Here is a 23,942-nt window from a genome sequence, read left to right as displayed (position 1 = left end):
ACTCACAACATCCCTGTAAGGAGAAGGGGGAAAGTTGTCATCTGCTGTATCCTTTTCACTTTTTTAAGGGAAATTCAGGATTACCTGAGTGCATTAGTAGGTAAATGCTAATTTTCATATGTTATGCAGAATTAAAGAATGAGTTAATATTTCTGGTAAGGGGAATCTCCATCTGTTGATTCAGTTGGATGCAGGACTGGGGCTTGCCCACAAGATCCTTTAGAATAAATGAATAAAACAGAAATGCAACCAATGCATTGGCATCAGTGCTCGTAAGACATTTTATTGAAATTGTGCTAACCTTTAGTTATGGTAGAATCTGGGCAAGGGGAATTATGTCAGATTCTAAAAGGTCAAGATGCCAGCTTTTGAAAAAATAATTTATTGTCACAATCGCTGTAGTGATTAGATACAGAGTAGTTTACAGCTGAAGCCTTTTTCTTTCTTCCAATGGCTCCCTTCACCTTTGTCAAGTGTCATTGAAGTTGGGGTTGTTTCATGAGATTTGGGGACATGAGTTTTTTGCCCATATGGAATTTCTTATCAACTGATGCCTGCAGTTGGATAGCAATTGATTCAGCAGGTAGTAAGTGATTAGCATGTTGAACAGTACTATATTGAAATTGCCATTCCTTTTTAAGTGAAGAAAAGCATTAACAAGTATTAACTTCTTTTTTATGAAAGAAGTGGATTCATTAATGTCACTAAAAATGACTGGTCTTCAGCAGAAGCACTAAATGAAGTGCAAAAGCTCATCTTGCAGTGAAACTTGCAGATCTCCAGGTCTGCACCTTTGCTTTCCAAGTTATTAACATATCACTAAGAATACACCAATTTTGGCTTGCTGCCATACAGTGTCTGTTGCTCAACTGTATTTCCTGCTAGTAACCTTTATTTCCATTTCACAGTGATTTCTGATCACTGATTATTAGCTCTCCAGATGAACTCACCTTGAATCCCTTTGTAGTCAATGAAGAGAAAAAGGCATTTAAAGGGATTAATTAGAGATAATATAATAATTTTCCTAATTCTTAGTATTAAACATCTGCTTTCAAATGAGGTACATTGCACCCCACATGTGATTTATTATATTAGCATGACAGCTGGTAACAAGCTCAGCTGTAGAAATCAGCATTTAGCCAGATGAATCGCATTACAAGAGTTTGGTCCTTTTCATTGCAGTTGGATAAAATTGTTATTGATGATCAAGTTTTGCATAGTACATGTGGATTTAAGCCTTAGTGGACATAACATTATTTCTGTATTATGCATGATCATAGCATGTTTTCTGTGTGGCCCGTATCAGAGTTTGCTCTTCTTGCCAATGATATAAATCCCTACAAGGTTCAAGTGAGGAGATTCCGAGCATAGACTTAATATCTAAATCTGATGACATGACAGTTTTCATGTGCCCAGGAAAAATAAATAAATACAGCACCCATTTGGAATAGAGCAGGCTATAGCAATATTTACATTATTTTGGTATGATTTGAATATAACTAAGAGAGCATAGGTCTGTTTAACTTGTAAGTAATCCAAGTGCTATCAGAAAAGTACTTTTTTGGTCAGTGTGGAGTATGACCCTTTTAATTCTTGTAATGATTTCTGCAAAGAAGTGCTTTCATTGTGCCTTACACTTTTTAAGATATATGTCTTAGAATATGGTAGTATAATTCAAAAATGAAAAAATAAAGTCCTTGTGTTTAATATGTATGTGCATATCTGTATTTAGGATTTGAATGTCTGTAAAGATTTTGAATTTTTGACATATAACCTATCCATTCAGTATCTTTCAAAAAGGATATAGAAAAGGAAGATTACTACACATGCAAGAAGTTCATGGCAACAAAATACTGTGAAAGTAAACTCCAACAGGATATTATGCAAATTGTTTACTTAGACTAACTCAGATTTCCATAGGCAAAAAAATAAAAAGGAAAAGAAAGGGAAAAGAAACTTACAATCTACAGGAAGGGAAACTCACAATTTGGCACTATCGGATGTATTTTGCCACTTCAATTTTTTTTTTTTTTTTTTTTTTAACTCTTTGGCTGTGTACTCAAGCCTGTACAGTATATAGAAGAATATATAAAGAAGTGTATATACATCTTTTACAATCTTAGAGACAACATATGGGAGGTAAAAAAGTAAGTCTTGAAAATTTAGACACTTGATTGAGTGATATTTTTTTCTTCTCCTGTTTACTTATCTTCGTGTAGAACATATAGAGAAATAATTTGTCTCTTTATAAGGCCGTAAATAATAAAAAAAGGTAAATTAGAATAGGGAAGCAGTACGGTAAAGGCATGAAATAAGCATGAGGAGATTGAAAGATTAGTGCTGAGACCATTGTTTGTTGACACAATAGAAGGAACAGGTTTTGAAAGGTGTATGGACATCTGCCACATTCTGTCTCCTTTCGCTGAATAGGGCAGGACTTGCACGGGAGAAATAGCAGCTCATCATAATGAGCTAGAAATGCAAGGAAAGGGAACTCTACGTCTGTGAGTCCAGTCTGTCCCCAAAGCCTGTCCTGTCATATGGTAACATGGACTGGTCTGGTCCTTGCTTTTTCTTTCTCTACAGTCAGGTTGTTCCAGAACCTCACCCTTCTGGTGGCTACAAACTGCTTTTTCTTGTCTCGTTTACCCCTACCTCATTGCATCTCATGACAACATTATTAAATTAGGTGAAATAGTTTGGATTGTATTAAATAGTTTTCTCTAGCTTTCTTGGACTTCTGTGGAAAGCAATGGTTTCCCTTTGATTTGTCAGATGAAGCCAGTGGCTCTGTCCTGCGGTTCTGGCCAAAACATTGCCCACACTGTAGGGTGCTTGCTTTGGTAGAAAACTTCAGCCGTTGTGGTCCAGGCTGGCAAGGCAGGCTAGGTATTACTCTTACCCCTGCGTACTACTTGCTTAGCATTGCTGCTCTGAGCAACCAGCAGGGATCCCTGATCTAATAAATCACGCTCCTCCCAATCTCTTTCTCTAAACCAGGCTCTCCTTTCATATCATCTTAACAGCTCTTCTCTGCGCCCGTGCCAGTTTGTGATCACTTCCTTTGAATAGGGGTGACCAACGCTGATCACGTTTTCTGTCCATTCTCATCTGTACGATGCTAACGTTTTTGTCTTTTCTGGAAATACCTTAATTAGTACGTTCTAGGGCTTGGTTTGATTTGGGCTTGGGGTTTTTTTTTCTTTGTTTGTTTTTGTTTTGTTCCATGATGTGTCTCACTGATAGATTGTGGTCATTCTGAGGTCAAATATATCCTGAAATTTAAATGAGGACTGTATGATGATATACCCATGCAGAAGGGCTGATTTTGAAGTGCGCAGACAACTCAAAATCTGACATTTGCTAAATTTTTGAGCGTTCACTTTTGCAGCCTGAATAAAATTACTTGAAATTAAATGACATAGGACAAATTTCTGTTGCATGTTATGTATATTTTACAGATAAAATTCTTGAATGTTTCTTAATGCACAGGTGTCAATTTCCAAATGTGATATAAATGAACCACGAGTATTCAAATGTTTTAGAGAAGTTTTAACCTATCTTATTGCAAGTCATTTATCTGCACAGACAGTGCATCTGTATTTGTATCCTTCCAGTCGCTTGTCTTAGTTACACAATATTACGCTGGTTTGTATTTCTGGTAAATGTTTTGCAGGGCTAACCTATAAATAGCTGATTTTCCCTACATGAGCAGACAACATCCTAAGCTGTCTAAAAGTTAAGAACAGATTTGCCAATGTAAATGTATAGCAGTTATATTTCTTTAAATCAAGTGTCCTCAATTAGTGTCCATGTAAAAGAACTACGTAAAAGATTGGCATAACGTATCTAACGAACCTTTATTAGCAAGCTATGATCATATATTTATTAGTGGTTGTAATTGTGCTGGCAGTGTTGCTGACAGGTTCAGTTTTTGTGCTATTGCATCAAGTTTGGAAATGTAGTTCCTTAACATTTGCATATTATAAAGAATAGGTTGCAAAGAAATGGAAGAACAGTCTTGCGATTGTGTTCAGTGATGTAGGTGACAGATTGCTATAGCTGATTTTGAGCAGGAAGAGCTTGCATATAGGTAGGTTTAAAGGCATTTAAATGTTTTAAGATTTTCTTAAGATTTTACATGTTGAATATAAAAATTATGACTAGATGAGAATTGTTGTAAGTTGGTAAACGTTTCAAGCAACTATAAGCTTTTTAAAACTTATAATATGCTGAACAGTTGTGTTAGCTGAGATTGCTGGACTTTACTTTTGCAATTTTACTATTGCTAACCTCCAACACTGCTGTGGTATTTTTGCATAACATTGCACTACACCATGTGGACAAAAGCTGAGATTTAATATTTCAAGGAGGTTGCAAGGCAGTAAGCTAGAATGATTCTCCTAAAATAAACAAATGTACCAGAAACTATGCATAAGGTGTGGAAGCTTGGTACGACTATTGATCTAGCTGAGACTTTAAACCTGGAAAAAATGTTGCCAGATTTTAGGAAGTTTTCTCATACCATGTATTTTCATTTTAAAAGCAAAATTTTTCTTTCTCAAAGTATGTGAGAAAATATAAATTCTGCAATAAATTATTTGTTGTTTTTAAGTAACGTGTGCCAAAATATGCACAAGTTCTCTGGACCTTTCAACCTTTTCACGTTCTCTTTCATGCATACACCAGGTTTTTTGGTCACCTTCCATCCCAAGTGAAATGATCCTGATGTAATTCACGTGAGCTTTCATCCATATACTTGATCTTTAGGATAAACTAAACAAATGTTGGCTCCAAATAATCTATCCCATGTTACACAAACAGCTCAGTGCATGCAGAAAAAAGCTTGCTTTCTAGTAAAAATAGGATCCATAAGATTACATGGGTTTGAATTTCATTAGCTCATTCTAGAAAGGTTGCTTTGGAATACCTTTGTAATTTTGAGAGTAGTAGGGACTTTATTTCCCAGGAAATGGTCACACTATGCTTATGATTGTTTTTTCCCCTCTCCAAGATATATATGCAGATGGAATACTCATAAAATACCAACTTGCAAGTGGTCTATCTCTTCAGTCTTCCAGATATATCTATTTTATTTGTTCAGAAAAATAAAGAATTTCATGTCTTGAAAGCAGAGAGCTTTAATTGCAACATAAACCTGGTTTTGGAAAGGACCACTTGGGTCATCAGACCATGTCTCCTCTATTGCAAGCAAACATTTGATAGCTGTTTAATCCAAAAGTTCGTCTGCTTTACACACACATGCCACAAAATACCTATAACAAACTTAAGATCTATACCACAAAAAGCCAAGCTGAACATGACTCAACTAGTATGTGTTACAGGAAGATGTAGAGGGTAAGAAAAGATATATGGATGAGGATAAAAGCACCATGTGGTTATTGAGTAAGGTTTGATGTTTTATCTGGAGCTGCTAGTCCAGACTCAGGCAGTCAAGCAAAGGCTGTATTTCTGCAATAAGGGTTATTGATACAGATCAGGGAGTGAGGCTACACACATCTTGGCAACATTATTTCCTGAAGCCAATTGTTACTGATGGCTGTTGTGTGTAGTAACATGTTGAGATCCCTAAACAGGGTTAGGAAATGGACTTATTTGCTATTACCTAACCCATACTTCTGGGTATTGGAATTGCATTAATGTGCAGTCACTAGATAATAGTTTCAGAATTCTTTCATTCATATAAAGATAGTTGTACGAGAGGGTCATGTTTATTTGTAAAAATGAGCTGTTGAGGGACACCATTGACCATTACTACAGGCTTTTGAACTGAAGTTAAACTATGAATTTGAATGCTAGTAGCTTAATTATGTAGGCTTACTTTTTTGAAAATCTGTTATTTGATGGAATATCTGAAACCAAATTTCTCAAGCAGAATGGTTAAGAAAGCCATGAAAAAAATTAAGTGCATCTTCTTATATTGAGACAGAGAGACAACACAAGCACAAATAAATCACAGATCAGATGTGTTTGTGGTAAATGTGGAGACAATCTAACTCAGCAGAATGTTGTCTAATAAATAGGAGTGTAGTCAGGCATGCTGTGACTGCGAATGTTTTGCTGAAACATGTACCTCAATTAAAGGTGAGGTTAAGGCAAATCTTGTGTATGTTCAGTGCCTTGCAAGAGTGTGTCCCCGCTTCCTGGCCAAATAGGGAGATCATGATGATCAACCTCAGCATTTAGTGTTAAATGCAAAATTCTGGGTGACACACAGAATCCTTTATAAAATGAGGATGAATGATTTGGCTTCACCAGTGCAGCTGTGCAAGGTGTTGGTTGACATATTTCAGAGAATCTGGGGCATATCTCTTGTATAGATTTTTCCCTGGTTTTTAAAGTAGCAACTGTAGCTATAATTCTAGCTGACTTATGTGAATTCTCTTCTAAATTAGGGAGATATCAGCATACTTTGCTTTGTTGCATTTAAATCTCTTTAATCTTGAAGACTCTCCTGTACAACTGGTTAGAACTAATTTTCTTCAAAATGTGAATGTATTACTTTGTTTATTAGGTTTAAGAAGTGGGGGAGAGAAGGAACTGTTTTCTCCTGGAGTGTGCAGCTAAGTGAAACTTCCCACATAGCTGGGGATACTGACATGAGTGTGCCTCCTGTTTTGCTAACAGTGTAACCTATCCCATAACAGAGGCTCACAAATTCATTAAATGAGAGCTTGTCCTTTTGCTCATTGCAAAAGCTTCTGTGTTACTTAGTTTAACAGTGTTATTTGATTGTAATATGTAATAATATATAAACCACATGAGGTTACTTAGTCTATTAAATATTATTAGGCCCTTGCTGGATTTCTTTTATTTTCCATCAGCAACTTCTGTCTCCAGTACCAACAGATGGAATTGTGTGCAATGCTGCCATGCGAGTCTGTCTTCATAGCAAGGGATTTCTAGTTTGAAAAGACAAGTAATAAGCATGTGAATTATCTTACTAGTGAGTATATAAATTCAAACTCTGAGCTGTTTGGGATGGCCAGAGCAGAAATTCCCCTTTCCCTCTCTTTTATTGCAGGACATGGATGAGGAATAACTTAGCTTGGATGAGGAATAACTAGCTTGAATGAAAGAGGATTGTCCTCTCTCTTTAACAAGATCATACTGTAAATCTGCTTTTCACCTGATGCTTTACAATGCCAGCTTCGAAAAAGTGTCTGGTCTGCTAGAGCACTTCTTGGAACTAATCCTCTACTTCACAAATGCTTCCTCAGGGCAAAAGTCTGTTATCCTCATTTTGATGGGCAACTACCTGCACTTTATCTCTGGAAAACTTTTATTTCTCTTCATACGCTATTACTCTTACTCCATACTCTTCCACCACATTGCTCCATCTGCTTTCTCCCTTTTACTGCTTGCCTGTGCTCTTCAGGGCCTCTTAGAGACAGAGGGCTGTGTTTTGTGGGAGAGGAAAAGAAGAGCGGTACGTTGCTTTCTCAGGTGAGTTATGTGGTGGTTGTTGCCAACTGTGGCACGGGAATGGGGACACTAAAACTGGGCCATGGAGCTGAGGAACTACTCACAGCTTTAATATGCCCTTTGTTGTGTCCTGCTGACCCTTCGCTGCATCAGTGGGCTTGACCCTAATCCATGGACACAAAGTTGGTTAGGATTCAGGACCGCACCGGCTGTGGAAATGCATACCATGACTTCTGTGGCTTCTGTCCCATACTGCTTCTTTCAATAATATAGCTCCCCTCAAAGCTCTTTTAGTGGCTTTTTGAGGTCACAGATTTAAATACAAAAGGATAAAGGTTAAATTGTTCAGAATGACATTCACAGCACACGTTCTAATGCTGTGTATTTGCTAGATCTATAGTCAATATTTTTAATATGATCGGAGTCATAATTTTTTTGGTTCCTGGTTCATGTATCTTATAAAAATCCAAACGTAGCATTCCAGAGAGTGTGTACTTTTGTGTTAATATTTGACATCTGCAGGGAAACAAACTTACCAAGACATTATTACCAGAGAGAAAGAATTCTTTTTCTTGAATGCCTATGCAAATACAGATTTATTTTTCTCTTTTCGGACTATGGTTTGACAATGAAGTAGGTAGTAGTAAGAGTTGCATATCCTGATGTGCAACTACATGAAAAAGAGAGCTCAGTTAGGCAGAAGCAGCTCTGGTCACCACAGTGTTATCCAACTAGTGTAGTGCCCATGCTTTAGGACAGTGACAGCATGAAGTCAGAGACCCCTGCAAGAATGAAGACAGAAAGGCAAACAAGAAGAATCCGTTTTCCCCATTCTTAACTCCCCCTTAAGTTTTAATTTGCATCTGTTTCTGCATTTGCTCCTTCTTTGAGAAACAAATCCAAAGCCACAGTAGAGGCTGTGCAAAGGGAAGACGGTCTGCAAAGGGTCTGCATGGTTTTTACAGAGCCACCTCAAGTCTGCAAGAAAAAACTCTGCATCAGGCCTGCTCTGGATAAGGGCAAGGAGCAATAGGGTCTCTTGAGAGATATCTGCAGGTTCTCCCTGTTAATTCTCACTGGGTTTTTATTCCTGTTTGGGGACATTTTACTCCAAACAGAATGGGCAGGAGAAACGAATCTGTGACCTTGTGGCAGGAGTGGCTATCCAGTTATGACTGTTCCCCTGAACTTAGCTTAAGCTGGGCTGTCAGATTTCTTCTGTTCAAATACACAAATATAGCCTCCACACAAGGGACTTGAGCTCACCAGCATTCAAACTGAGGCTCAGGACCAATGCAACCCGAAGTGAGTACCTGTAAAAGAAAGCAAAAAATAAAGATGTCTCTGGTTTCCCACCAGGAGGGTTTGTGCTTCCTCGCCAGGTTTCACAATGGGACCCCATCAAGCTTGAGCACAAAGCAGAAAAAGAGAAGCTCAATTTTATTTTCATGCACACATACCCATTCAGTGTGTATTTTGTATATATATGTATATATGCATATATAGCTGTATAAAAGTATACCTGTATACATATGTTGCCTGGTCTGATATGGCAGAAGCAGTGTGAAATATCCTATTTTCAGGAGGACCAGGAACTTGAGGAGGATGCCTTGCTGGTTGACTGAGGAGAGAGGGGAGGAACAGGAAGGATCTCCTTTTCCCTTGCCCAGGATTTTATTTTTATCCACGTGTATGATTTGTACCAGAAGCTTGTTTGGTAAAGCAGTATTGCGGAAACCATTTACAGGGAGGGGTTGTATTGTATTTGTGTTATACTCAGAGTTCAGGTTTGTCTGTGTGCAGAGAATACATACATGCATGTGATAGCTGTGATTTCTCTCGAAAAAAGAGCTGCAGTGAAAGTTGAGTGAAAGAGAATGAAAGTTTCTCTCATGTTTACTAGTGTTTCTAGGACTTTGTAATTTTGAATGTGTCCTGGATGAGAAGTGCTGCATTTGGGAAGACCAAAGGGAGGGTTGAGAAGGTAATTACAGCCAGAAGTTTTTTCTGGGCGCAGGTTGCTCACGCCTGTCACTTTTGAACTGGCTGATCTTTTCTTAGGAGGAAGAGACCCAAAAGGGTCATGGGGTTTGTGAGCGGGAGAGAGGAAATGAGGAACACTTTCTCTCTTTTGGAGAAAGGTAAAAGTAAGATATACCAGGATCCCATCAAATCCTATTTAATGGCACTGAGCCTTTTCTTTTATCAAAGCTGGTAACAAATCTACACCAAAAAAATCCAAAAGTTCGTACATATGGGAGCAAAAATCCTGAGAAGAGGAGGGGAAAAAAATAAAACAGATGTAGCCCCTTGGGCCAACTGACACCAGCCAGATTTGGGACCTAGTTCTCTAACCGAGGTATTTAAATAGGAAATAAATCTGGCTGCACACATCTTATGCATCATAAATTATGGCTTCCGACACTGAAGCACTATGAAAATCCAGACCTAGCTAGTGATTCCTAGCAGTCTGTTCAGTTTTGAGCCTTCATAGGGCTGTAGCACAGAGCAAGTGTGAGCGCTTTTCACCAAAGCTTTTCATCTTGTATCCCATGCCTGACAGCCTCAAAAAATAGCAGTTATGCTGAACTGTGCATCTAAACCTACCTGCATCTGAATAAGTTTTTGCCCCTCCAAACAGGAGAATGTAAATAGAAAAAAAGCAGTCTGTCCTGAAAAATGCAGTTCAGTAACACTAAAAAATGCATAGTTGGTCCTGGCAGATTCTGTCAATTTTTATCTTTAGTGCCCCTTCATTCTGTCTTTATAAGGAAGAAAATAAAACAGCTTCCAGATTTGAGATCAAGCAGTACCACAAGAATATGTATCTGGTACTTGAGTTCAATAGGATCTCCTGAAAACTCTTTTTTTTTTTTTTTTTTGGAGAAGGAGGAGCTGAATAGATGCTTACTGCAAAAATCCACTTGCCATTCCTGCCATACTGCACTGAAAGGTAGAGCAGTGTCTGTTTCTCTTCTGGATACTACCATTTTCCCCTTCCTACAGTGTGCTTTCAAAGGAGACAGTGCAAGTTCCTCTTCCTTGCTCTTAGATCCAGCACTTCCTGCCTAAGGGAGAGAGCAATTTAAAAAACCTTAAATCCCTATGTTTGTAACATCTACATCTCTTTTGACATACAGCTTAGTCTTTTTAGATAAAAATATTTTTTTATTGAAATCAGTGGTAAATCTCATCGATTTTGGTCAGAAGCAGGATTTAAGACATGTTGCTATCAAAATATGATTACTAATTCCTCCTCAAAAATCTGCATGGGATGCTGGATACAGGGTGAATAATTATATTTGGACATGAAGGTGAAGATGTTTTCAGACTTTAGAGGTTCTGTGTCCATCCTTTTTTTTTTTAGGCCCCTTGTGCCTCAGTGAATCTGGAACCACATTTGAATAGTGGATGTAGTTTCTGTTTATGCAGTAGGGTTTAAGAGCAAGAATTTTAGAAAAAGCCAGGTGCCTTATTATTGCGCTTGCACCGAGATACCAATTTGCAAGGTGAGAGGAGATTTGCATCAAAGAGAAATACCTATAATTTTGTCTAGTTTGCTGTTTCATTTTGAGACCTAAAAATGTTGGTAAATGAAACAACAAACGTGTGGCTTCTTGTCTTTGGAGATTTGTTTTAGTGGTAATTATCAGCATATACATTATTGTGTTTGGATTAAATAATCCTGTAGGCTACTGGGCTTCATTTTCCTGTTCAGCCGGTACAGTTTGGAATATTTGAAGGAAAAACGTAAGGAAAAACCACGTACTTATGTGCTGCTGTGACAGTCTGTGGAAACAGATCGTGTGTGTGTGTGTGTGTGTTAGCACGATGTGTGTATGTTTACGTGTGTGTATTGCACATGTACGTGTGTGGAAGGATGTGCATATATTTATACAGGTATATTTCTGATTCTGGGCAGCATGGTTGGCAGAATCTAGCCAGGCTTGGATTGACTTTCCCGCCCTGGTGGAACAAGTATGTTCCACACTCTTCTCCCTGGAGCAGGAAAGGTAGCGACCCTGTGTTCTAGGTGATGCGTGCAATTTGGGGTTTCTGCCCCGAAAGTGCCAAGTTCCACGCGCCACGTTTCGTTATGGCAGCAGCAAGGCTTTTCCGTGCGTGCTGAGCAGTTTGGGAAAGGAGCGCCCAACGCGGACCGGTCTCCCGGGATCCGCGTGGCAGAATTCCCTCCTTTGGGGCAAGGCCGGCGATGGGGCCGTTCAGCCCAGACGGGGCGACCCGCACCACTCTCCAGGGCAGCGGCCCCGGCGCTGGGATCGCGGGGCCAAAACGCAATGGGCGTCCAGCACGAGCCAGAAGCCAGATCCAGGTTTTTGCAGCAGCTGTGCTCGCTGGTCTCGCAGGGCTGCGCGGAGCCGAGCGCCGGCGGCGGTGCGGTGCGGTGCCCCCGTTTGCTGGGGGTGGCCGGACCCCGGCCCCTGCCCGGGGCCGAGCGGGACAGCCCCGGGCCCAACCTCGCCGCCGGCCCGGCAATCCCGCGCGGCCCAGGTAGATCCAGCTTTTACCTTGTTCCTTTCTCTTCGCTGGCCGTAGGGTTTGTAGTTTGGCTGTTTCCTGGTCTCGCAGAAAGAGGCAGTGCTGAGTTAGAAAGACAAAAATAGACCTTTACAGAGAAATATAGGGATTGTGTGTGTGGTGGGGAGGGAGAGAGGAGAGCAGCATTAGGCTGGTTTCCAGGAGGAGCCCTTCGCTCGCTCGCGTTGCATGTTAGACATTTTTATACAGCTTTTTCCCCCCACCCCCTCCCTGCCAGGGAACGATTACCTCTGCCGGCTGCTCTTTGCATCTCTTTGGGGGAAAAAAACAAACAAACTCTGTTTTGATCAGAAGGCGACCAGAGACCATTTTATTTGAGCAAGCGGGGGGAAGAAGAGAAGAGAAACCGTCGCAGGGATATAAGGATATAAAGACTTACGTTCTGCGTTTCCCCCTCCCCCTTGTAAATACTAAATATATAAGGACAGCAATTTGACATCCATCCTAAGCAGCAGCTATGGGGTGTTTGGGCAACAGCAAAACGGAGGATCAGCGTATCGATGAGAAAGCGCAGCGAGAAGCCAACAAAAAAATAGAGAAGCAGTTGCAGAAAGAGAGACTGGCTTATAAAGCGACACATCGCTTGCTTCTGCTGGGTAAGAAAGAGGGGGCAGAGGTGGGGGGAAGGGGAGCCGGCGAGGGGCACTTGCCTGAGCTACCCTTGGTGAGAGGGTGTAATGGAGAAGCTAGATGTGTGTGCTGTGCGTGCTGGATACGAAAAATGCAGGCTGCTTTATTGAGCAATGTGGGAAACGTCCCCCGATAGAGCTCAGCGCGTGAGCCACATGGATGCATACATACAGAAATGCTGCCGGAGGTGGGAGATGCTGGCGTGCCGTGTCCAGAAAATGAAAAAATAAAAAGCCTGAACCGTGTGTCACAATGTTCTGCCTTTCCTTCTTTCTCTTTTAGGGGCTGGTGAGTCAGGAAAAAGCACTATTGTGAAACAAATGAGAATCCTACATGTCAATGGATTCAATTCAGAGTAAGGATTATTGACACTTTGTGACTTATTTTTCATTAACTGTTTGAAACAGGTTGGCGCAGGATACGCTAGGGAATTTCTGCTCTTCATCCCCTCTGCGTTTTGGTGGCTTGACACTGCGTTTCTGGGGAGGGAGGGGAGAAAGGGGAGAGGGAATAAGGAAATTACTGCTATTGTATATTTGCGTTTTCTCTTTCTGGCCCCTTTACAGTATTTTTACACTGTTGCTACTGCAGCGCTTGACAGGCCCCTCTGTAGCAACAACATGGCGACTACTTTTTACATAGAAGCAAATAACTAAATATTGCATCTGTCTGTAACACAAAAATACATGTCAAGTCATATTCAGGATGACAGTGGCTGCTCTTTTTCCGGTATTGGGGTTAGTGTAAAACTGAAACTAATTTTGAACGTTTGTTAGAAATCATTCTGAATTCTGAGGCTACATCATTTCCCCCTGAAGAACTCTTTGCCTAAATTTATTGTTAATCCATAGTGTTAATTCTAGACATCTGTTGCCTTTCAGCTGTATATTATCAATTTAGTGCATGTTTGCAGCATGCTGTAGAAATGAAAGAATGGCTTGAAGTTCTACCAGGGAAGACTTTGCAGATGTGGCTATTTAACAGTATATTAAGGGTGAATGTGTATTGCTCTTCATAGTACGTGAAAGAAGGGATAAGGGGAAAAATATATTTATCTTGCTGTTCTTTTCAGTTAGTATGTCTTAATGATTGGAGAGCAGATAAAGAAGCAGTCAGTGTAAAATAATATAACTGACTTTGAACTGCTTTGAAAGAAAAAATCAAAGTGTTAATATTTCTGTTTTAATGCAGAGAAAAGAAACAGAAAATACTGGATATTCGGAAAAATGTTAAAGATGCGATTGTGGTAAGAACATTCTTTATACTGTTCTTAAATCCTTGGGTGTACTGGAAACAATAAGGATTTTGCTAAGATTGTGTGGAGAGAAAGCCCATTTTGCTGATCAGATTGGATTATCTTCTATTGATTCTGTATCTTAGCTTTATCCAGATTAATGTGCTTGTTTTTGTTTTATCCAATTCTAGACTATAGTTTCAGCTATGAGCACTTTAATACCCCCAGTTCCATTGGCCAATCCAGAAAACCAATTTCGAATGGACTACATCAAGAGTATAGCTCCTCTTTCTGACTTTGACTATACACAGGTAAGAATAGAAACCATTGTGTTACTCTATTTCAAGGGGGAATGCATAGCTCTCACTTTGGTTGGTGAAATGATTTTTTTTTCCTGCTTTTTGGAAGATGTTCATGAGAAGAGCTTTGTGCCAGCATTGCCACAAGGTTAACTTTCTTACAAGACTGTGGTGGTTGCACCTGTTTTAGTGTTGCTGAGGTTTTTTGTTAATAATTTATTTGCTGATGTTTATGTTTTACTAATTTATTTGCTGATGCTGATGTTAAATGCTCTTTTTTCTATTATTTAGTGCAACTCTTAAAAAATTCTGGTATGATTATACATGTTGACACTTCAGATAAGACTTTGTTTGAAGGCTATTTTCCTACGTGTAATTAGATGCAGGATGTCAGTCTAAGGAGTTACAGTCTACCTATATACAAGCGCATAAAAGGAAGTGAAAGGGTAGAGTGACTCCAGTGCTTACTGCATTTCATGGTGGAAACTCGTGTAAACAATGGTCAAGTAAGGTGCCTTCTTCCTCATCTATTTATTGTAGTTCTCTTATGCAGTTGGCATGAGCAGTATTTTAGTTGTATGTGAATGTTGCTATCTTTTGATATGGAATCATTAGAAAACTAACAGTTTCTGTGTTGAGGTTACTGTTTTGTAGTCAGCTTAGAGTTGTTATTTGGATTAGCTTGTAGGCATCCTACATTTGATTTGATTATCTTTTAATGTTATCATTTATAGAAGCATGCGTAGTATGTTTTATTTTTTATGCTTAACATGAAAGCAAGTACATAGACATTCTGATTATTATTAAGAATTTAATTTTTGTAGTAACATAATTTTTAATTAGCCTTAAAATGATCAAGAGCAATTTGTTATGGATACAATAAGGAATAAAAAAATCTTCATTCATTGGCTAAATGATTACGAGTTGCTCATGTTATCAATATTACCGAAGAAGCCATTTACAATAGAGTGTCTTTAGGTTGTTATCGCTTCAGGGTGGAAGGGGGAGAAAGGGAAGAGATGTTTCTTTATCATATGACTCATATTCTCTGGTGTGTGGTTTTGCCTCTGGTAAACCTACCACTTTGAAGGTTCAAGATAAAGAAAAAATATCAGACATCTTGTACAGTTAGAATTTAACACAGAATGCAGATGTTAAGAAAACGACTGTAAGGTACACCCACATACTGCATAATTGCTCAATTGGTATATGTAAGTTAGTAAAAATGAAAAACTCCTTTTAGAAATGGAAGCTGAGTTTGTCATGAAATTTTTGGCCTATATGTGCTTTTGAATTCTGAGGCATTTGTTGCTTGTTTTATTTTTCTTAAATTTTGACCCTTATTTGTTTGGATAAAATAAATACTGACATATATCCTTTGCAATTCTGTATAGTACCTCTGGTTTTTTTGAGTGTCTGGGATGAAAGAAAATTAAAGTAGATTTTCAAAAGGACTAGAGCTGTTAATATTTTAGCTTAGTCTTTTTACAAAAATTATTCTTCTTCACAGAAGTTGACTATATCTGTGCAAATTTGACTTTTTGATATTTGTAAAATGGAAAAACTTCTTTGAGGAGAAGAAGAATGGTACCTTGTGGACTCTGAAGCAAGTAATATTTCATTTTAGGTCTGGATTCAAAATCCATTTTGCTTTAAAATTAAACAACGAATAACTTTATTTTTGAATTTAGTAGGATTTCTGAATAATACTATCACGTTATTTGAAATGGTGTCAAGTATTAGTCTTATTTAAAACAAGAAATGTTGTTACAAGCTTAAGAAAAGAAGAAAAATCTAGTGCTGCTTTAGAAGTAGGTACATTTTATCAGTCATTTTCACATATCTCCTTCTTCTTTCTTTGCCCAATTCATAGGCTTAATGTTCATACAATCTGTAGTTTAACTACATAATTTTAAAAATTATTTTTGGTTTAATATGATGTTTCTTTCGAGGAAGATGTGTGAGAAACATTGAAAAAAAATTGTGCTTCAGGACTTGATTGTACTCCAATTTAAGTCAGTGATAACTTCAAGTAAAATTGATGTACTCCAATTTAAGTCAGTGATAACTTCAAGTAAAATTATGCTCCCAGCTGAAATACCTTTTGACCCATTTCGTATTTTTAAATAAGTGCAAGTATAAAAATAAATATGTGGATAGTAAGCAGTTATGCATCCTTTTCTAAGCGTTACTGATTCTCTAATTAATACCTGGTATAAGGCCTTCTGAAGCAGGGAAACCAATACGGTATTTAATAGTATATATTCAGGACTTGCTATTCTCTCAGCTGTACTTTAAAAATAGTTTTAAAGGAAAAATTGCTGACTTAGTCAGTGCTTAGGTGTTGTCTCTGGGGTAAACTCTGGCATATTCTAAAACATTACAAATGTTACCCTTCCTTTGAAAGAAGAAAGAGATAACTTTAGGATTTTTAACAATATGGATGCTAATAAGCCATTAAAGACATAGTCCTTTTTGTGTTACAGATCTGTTATTTTCTGGATAATGTTAGTCATGTAATCTTTCTCTTAAAAATGAATTTATTTTAGTTGAAGATGCATTTCAAGCAAATTGGATGCCAAATGTGGTAAAATGACTGCACTGTATCATGAGTCTTTAAATAGAGATTCCTGATGAAACACAAAAACTTCACTGATGGCACAATATAGCCAACACTCATGAGACACAAATACTTGGTATATGCATACTTGGATATGCATACTTAAATTGCATACAAATTAACTAATATACATTTAATTGTGAAAATTGTGCTTTAAAATACGTGAATTTGAAAATACTGATTTCCTATGGGTGAAATCATACTCTAATTAAAATTTTTGACTGAAATTCCAAGAACTTGAATGAGGAGGGGATTCACATTTAGATTTGGATTTTGGGTTTTGTTTGGTCGGTATTTTAATTACATTGTGCTCTATAAAATGTAAGCAGAACATCTTTCTTTGGTAGTGATGCAATTTTTAAAACAAACAGTTTTTTCTTTGTAGCATCTTAATATTCCCTTAAGTATCTGTGGAGTGCCGTCCCAATACTTTTACTTCCTTTTATTAAAATTTATTCTTTAATTTGGTTTAGTAATGCTAACTTGATGTTTTATGTGGTAGATTTAAAAAGCAAGCAAAGTTTCCTTGATTTCTTTTATGATTTTTATGTTGCCTTTCATTAATTCTATTAAAGACTGTATTAGTGGTACATTTTACAAAAACTGCTCAAGCGACCGATATGGTCAAATTATATAAATCATAAGATTTAAGCCTTGCTTTTTTAAGAAGTTAATAAACGTGAATAAGGAATGTGTCCATTGTAATTTCTTCCTTCATAAAAAGAACCAAGATTAATTTTCATCTAACAAGTACTTTAGACATTATCTTAGCACCACATTCCAGGATGGATTCTGCAGAAGGGCTTTAAAACTGAAACAGAAGCATGCACAGTATATTGGAGAGGGTTTTTTGTATTATTTTTGGCAAAGTGTTGATTGATATTTGCTAAAGTTAACAGGAATTGACCTGCGCCATTTTTAATCCTTTATTGATGGGGATTTATTTTGTCCTTTGTGAAACAGAGTGAACATATTAAGGGCGTATTATGCTAGTAGCTGTGGAAAAACACGGTGTATTATGTAAGCATGTGTTTACTCAAGTTTAGTTGTCCTTATTGACGTATTTGAATTTTGTCTTCGTCAAAAATTTGGCCAAATTAAATAGTTTTTTTATAATTTATCTGTCAGATTAGGCACATCTGAACAGTTATGTCAGTTATATGTGTATATTTATATATATGGCAGATAGTCAACTAGCTGCATACTGTAACCAAACTGTATAATTCAGGCATTTTCCTGTATTACCTAGTTGCCAGTGAACGTGAATCATTTGCTTAGTAGAAAACATATGAACGCTTCATGCAGCTGTTGAGGACCAGAAGGACCATGTTACTTTGTTAAGAAAATTATTGGAGAGCCAAAGTATTTTGTTAAACCTTCATAAAAGAGTGGATCGTGCAAATGTAGTCCCTTGTGCTGATTTTAGAATGCTAGCTTTAAAAATAACTTCTTAAGCTATTTTATCAATCATATAACCTCTTTAATTCAGCTTTTAAAAGTGAAATGTTAATGTACGCATTGACAGGGAAAGTGCTTTAGATTAACATGTTCTTTCTGTGGTTGGCTCTGCTTTTCTAGATATTGCCATTTGAGTTCAACTTCATTAATTTTCTTCCACATTTTCTTCTTAAAAATCAAGACTTATTAGTATCTTAAGACAGAAGAAAGAAAGAAAAATATTTGTGGTCAGGGTTTGAAGTCATGTAGACTTTCTTTAGGCATTTCAAATACCTATTAAACATAATAATCAAATTCAAACTCATATTGATGCCTAGCGGTTGCTGGTTTACACAGTGTATGTCTCAATGTTTGAAGTCACTGGAAATGTTGGTCAAGTGAAGTGTACTGGTTGGCTGTGGAAAATATTTGTCCCAAATAAATACCTAAATAAAAGATCAAAAACATGATAAATATGGTTCGTATATGGTTAAACTTATTTGGGTTGTACAGTTAATGCTGTGGCTTTAGTATCCTATTTGGCCACAACACGTTTAAGTTTCCGTGTAATACATACTTGATGTAGCCCAAAGGAGTTGCAAAATAACATTGTCTTACATTTTTGGTTTTCCAAATAACTTGCAGTATTTCCACATTTCTCAGGAGTGTGAAGATATACCATGTTTTACAGGAAAATGTCATAAAACTAAAGAGAAAAATACAGTGAATATTGCCAGACAAATGGCTTGGTTTGTTTGCTTGTTTTTTTTTTCCCCCCGTTTAGATTTTTACTTTATGGGTTCATTTACTGTTTTGGTTAGGATGAAGGGCCACAAGTTTTGACACTTACCTGTGGTCATAATACTTAGCATTACTACAGTTTCAAGTCAAAATTAACTTTTGAAAATCAAGTAGACTTTTACAAATCAAGTCATTTGCCTTTTTCAAGTTCTAAAATGCAAACTGGTAGTTGTTCTTTTGTTCTTATTTTCACAAATGTGGAAAGGATCTAGAAGGCCAGATAATGATTAGATTATATAGATCCAACAATGTTATTACTACCCTGAATTAATAACACTTCAAAAACTAATGAAGAAGGCTGTCAAAGAAGGACAGTGGAAAATACTGCTTATGCTAATGCAGTTGTTGGCATCTCTTCAGTCTTCACACAAAGGTTAATATTGTCAAGAGGACTGGTATTGAAAAGTAGTGGATATTGGGGAAAAGTAGCAATTATGTAACAGATTAAATTTCTTTGTTGTGGTAGTGCTTGTTTTTGTGCTACACACTAACAATTAATTAAAAGCGGATACTGAAGTTGAACATTTCATGTTAAGAGAAGATTCTGCTGATGCGTGGTGATATCTTTGCCCTGTTATGAAATTCCTGTTTGCCTACAGATTTAGTGTAGTCATGTCTAGTTTCCATTAAATCAGCAAGCTGAGTCCCTAATGCTCAGATTAGTCAATGTTAAAAGACAAAATTATAAACATTTCACACATGAGATCAAGAATATACTGCAACTTTGCATGTTATTTAGTTCTTACTCTTTGTAAGCATTAAGTTCACTGGTAATGGATCAATCAATCCATTAGTGCTTTCAGAAATAATTAAAAGTTATTTTAACCATACTGTAAATTTTAAAAGATGTAGAACTGAACTAGAATCATGTTAGAAACATATGTGGGGCAATTCTGAAAAAAATATGATAGTGCATACAGGAACTGTAAAAATATAAAATTCTGTGATGATTTTATTTGAATTTTTTGGTTTTACTCTTTAATAAATACTCAGTTCTTACTAGAAAAGACACCTGGGGGTTAAAATTGGAGTTGTTTGTGTAAAGTATAACTCTTCTGTGAGGCTGAAGATTTCTTTCTTCAAATACATGCTTTGTGTTGCGGGGGGGGGGCTCTTTTTGAGATGAAGGTATTATGTTCAAGCGTCAAGACACAATGAGGTTTTTGCTTTAGTAAAACACTGCTAGCTCTGTTTAATAAAAGTAAAGCAACACTTTTGTTCCTCCCCTCAGGCCTAATAAGAAGAATTAATATTAGAAATTCACTTAAGCACATCTGTTAGCAATTTATACTGGTGATAAATAAATAAATAAGTTTGTGTCCCCGGAAAGGAACTTGGGGAGCTACTTGGGCCCCCAGCAGTTAACAGTAGAAATTCTGAGATTGGGAGCCATAGAAAGTCACATGCGTAATTATAAATGAGCCACAGTTAATAAATGTAAGATATGTTCAACAAAAAAAAAAAAAGTAAAAAGAAGGGCATAAAATTCTGTGTTTGTTTCTAGGTCTTCCTATTTCAATATTTTTAAGAATGGATTCAAAGTTGAAATATACAGAAAAGGTTCACAATCTCCATATACTTTTCCCTTTTTTAGAATATATTTTTGCATAGCTTCCAATGTAAAATAATCAGTCTCAGTCTGACAAGACAATCGTTTGAGGAAGTCTTATGAACAAGTGCCAAAGAAAAAAATCTTTCTACCTAAACTTGGTGTTGCATTCACTATTACATTATCAGAGTAGCACTGAATTAAATGTTTGCTATCTTACATTGTGAATCTGATTGCCCAGATAGTGGAGTGGTATTCACACTTTATCCAACCTACTTTATTTATTATCACAGTAACACAGAGGCTTTCACTGTGAAATTGAAAAGATGTTTTCATTTATTATTGCAGGTAACTAAAACATACATTACTTACGTAGTCTCCAAAATTCCTGACATTTACTGATACTACTTAGGATTTTGTGCCCATGAATACAAATTAGTTGGGGGCTTTTGAAAGTCAAGCCAGTATCCAGTCAAATACTGTGGTAATAGAATACAATTGATACAATAATCAATTTCACATTCTGTCTTGTTGCAACAATTTTAGCTGAAAACTTTATACACTTCTGTAGCACTTCAAATGGATAAAAGTATTTTTTTCCCTAAATCTGGATGTTTGATATGATGGCAATTGGAAGACTAATAAATTATCATTTTAAGTAGGAGTGACTGATTTTCTTCACATTACCAAAAATATATTACAAGATCCTTCTGGAGCTTTGCAGTATTTTTATTCATCAGTTATTTCTTAGTGTATGCCCTATTCTTAAACAATAATTAAAGAAAGATGGAAGTGATAGGTTAAAGGCTGTGCTTTCTTTATATTGGCCACTGATCTGTGGAGCAAATTGCTTTTTTAAAAATTTGCTTGCTTTTGCGGGCTGCTGTTTTGTATTACCTGGCAAACTCTTGTGGCTGCTGCTTAGGTATTCATATATTTCATAAGCTGTTCTGTAGTATGCAGGTGGCAGCAGTCCTTCTTCTCTTCAGATGGTAGGGTGGTGAAAAGCAGCTGAAGGAGGAGCATTGTGCACTAGATAGGTGGAGGAGAGGTGATAGCCTGTCCAGAATAAAAGACTAATCTCGATCCCCATTTTTCCTTGAAAGAAGAAACAGGAAAGAAATTCTTGCGATTTTTAGCACTTACATTGAAATGCATTGAAATCTATAGAAGATTTAATTACAAATTAATTTAGTTTATTAAGGTTTAACATGCATTTAAAAGTGCTTTCAAAGAACTTCATTTGTTTGTTCCCTTATGTGTAAAGCAAACTGAATTATAATGAAACTAAATGTAGGGACATGTGAAGGGTAACCACACTGTTAATGAAGATACGCTATCCAGTTAGTCTCAGGACGAGGACTTTGCAACTCCTACAAGTGACAGTTTCCAGAGGAAGAATAGTAAAATGTTTAATGAATTGTCATTATTTATAAACTACATTAAAACAGATTTTCCGTCAGAACCAGAGAAAAGCTGAGCATAGCAGAGTACGTTTCACAATTGTCTTCATTCTCAATTAATTCTTTTAATCTCTTAAGCCAAAAATGGCAGGTTGAGGTACTGCTTTTGCTGTTTTGAATGCTCTAAAAGTAATGTGTCAGGGAGGATTTTTCTTTTGACTTCGGTGGGCATGATCAAAAATGTATAGATCAAGGATAAATCATTATATGCATGTTGACTCTCACTGAACCCTGTGGCGATCTGTGGAACAAAGGATATCACCTACTCATTAAGAATAATAAGAAGGTCCTTAGAGTTTCAAAGAAGGGGGTGTTCATCTGCACAGCAGCCATAAATCTGAACTGCTTGCTGTGTCTTTGGTATGTGGTGAGATTTTAACTTCAGTTGCTGAAAGTGTCGAACGTTGCTGGCTTAGACCTTTGCTACTTTTTTTGCATCACTTGCTTACCTTCCTCCATTGCCTGTACCTATTGTCAGTAATGAATTACCTTTTAATGTAGATGCAGTCTATATCAATGGACAGGATATTTTGCTTGTAGAAGGTAACAACCTGAGTTGGGGAATAGAGAACAAGATAAACGTATGAACTGAAGACTGCATGTATACCTCACAGAGTATGAAGAAAATAAGTTGAAATATATAAATTATTAAAATTTAAAATTATTAAATTTAAAATTATTATTAAATAATTTATTGAATTGTTAATAAATTATTAAAATTAAAAAAATTGTTGAGTATCTAAGCAGCTTTTTATGATGTTAATAGGACTCTAAAGCAGAAGAAAGGTGAGGGACAATACACATTTGCAGTTATTGCTAAAGTTTGCAAAACATGTCTATGATTTTGTTCTGCTACAGCTTTCATTTTGGTTGCCTTTCTGTTCTTAAGAGATTCAATGGAAGTGTTTTAGTCAAGTTCTAGGACCTTCTCTTAAAAGAGAGTCAAAGGGAGGATGTAATTTGTTCCATACAGTTTTCAGTTTGTATTGTCTTTTGCTTTGGAAGGTCTTGTAATAATTTCTTGGAACAGAGCTACATCTAGTTGTAAGCCTGCCAGCTATCATTTGAAGCATGCAGATTATGCCTTCTTACTTTAAATCAGTAGATAAATTTTGGTTGGTTTAAAGTGCACTCTTGTAATTAATCTACTAGTATTTGTTTTAAAAACCTATGTTGGATGTTTTGAGAGGATATTTATCCTTAGGCAAGAAGAATATTGGAATTTATATCTGTTACGCAGACATTAGAGATGAACTTTGCCTTTTAAATCTTTTAAAAGTCAATGTTTTCTGACACTTCTGCCAGTTCATTCCATTTGAGTTTTCTTATTGCTGTCAGGAGGATTTAAACATATTTTAATGCAAATAATTATCCCACTGTTTGAACTGTGAAATTGTTTAGCAGGATAAAATAGGCTACAGATATGCAAGCCCTCTTATCTGTGTTAATTTAGTGAATGCTTTTTCATCACGTCCACCCTCACTTCCATAGGATGTTAAGTGACAGAGCTGTGCAGATCATTCTTTTCTTAACATACACCCACATACTTTCTTTGATATGAGCTAAATAATATTAAATTTAAGAACTGTCAGGCAGGAAAACAAGAGGAAAAAAATGGTTAAGCAAAATAGGGAAAAGTGTAACCTCACGGCTGGATTCATACTGCCCTTCCCTCTATGCAGACAACTAGCTGCCCCTTCCCTTGCCTACAAGCCTGAAGCTGACCCCTAATGACAGCAGAACCTGTCAGTCAAGGCCAGAGTGCATTTGATGGAGGCTGTGGGCAAGCGCATATGTACTGTAAGAAAGCTTTTCCTCAAGTTCATGACCTGACCCAAAAAGAAAAGACAGATGAGAAATACAAATAACAAATCTATGCTACAAATATATATGGTCGCATATT

The 23,942-nt window shown here is 37.0% G+C and overlaps 1 protein-coding gene across 4 annotated transcripts in view; it reads left to right on the top strand.

The window, feature by feature from the left end:
* GNAL (G protein subunit alpha L) overlaps positions 1–23,942 on the top strand; it is a 200,614-nt gene that overhangs the window by 61,354 nt on the left and 115,318 nt on the right. Inside the window, exons 1-5 of one of the 4 annotated variants that reach the window (XM_026094347.2) lie at positions 11,837–11,958; positions 12,224–12,602; positions 12,919–12,991; positions 13,828–13,882; positions 14,062–14,181. In XM_026094347.2, the coding sequence (XP_025950132.1) occupies positions 12,464–12,602; positions 12,919–12,991; positions 13,828–13,882; positions 14,062–14,181 (387 nt within the window). In that variant the 5' untranslated portion in view covers positions 11,837–11,958; positions 12,224–12,463. The other 3 variants (XM_064507183.1, XM_026094346.2, XM_064507182.1) reach the window with 3 other exon arrangements.

The sequence above is a fragment of the Dromaius novaehollandiae genome, chromosome 2 (genome assembly GCF_036370855.1).
Source record: "Dromaius novaehollandiae isolate bDroNov1 chromosome 2, bDroNov1.hap1, whole genome shotgun sequence".
NCBI lineage: Eukaryota > Metazoa > Chordata > Aves > Casuariiformes > Dromaiidae > Dromaius > Dromaius novaehollandiae.
Note: the sequence above shows the minus strand (reverse complement) of the source record. Positions and strands in the feature narration are given on the sequence as shown.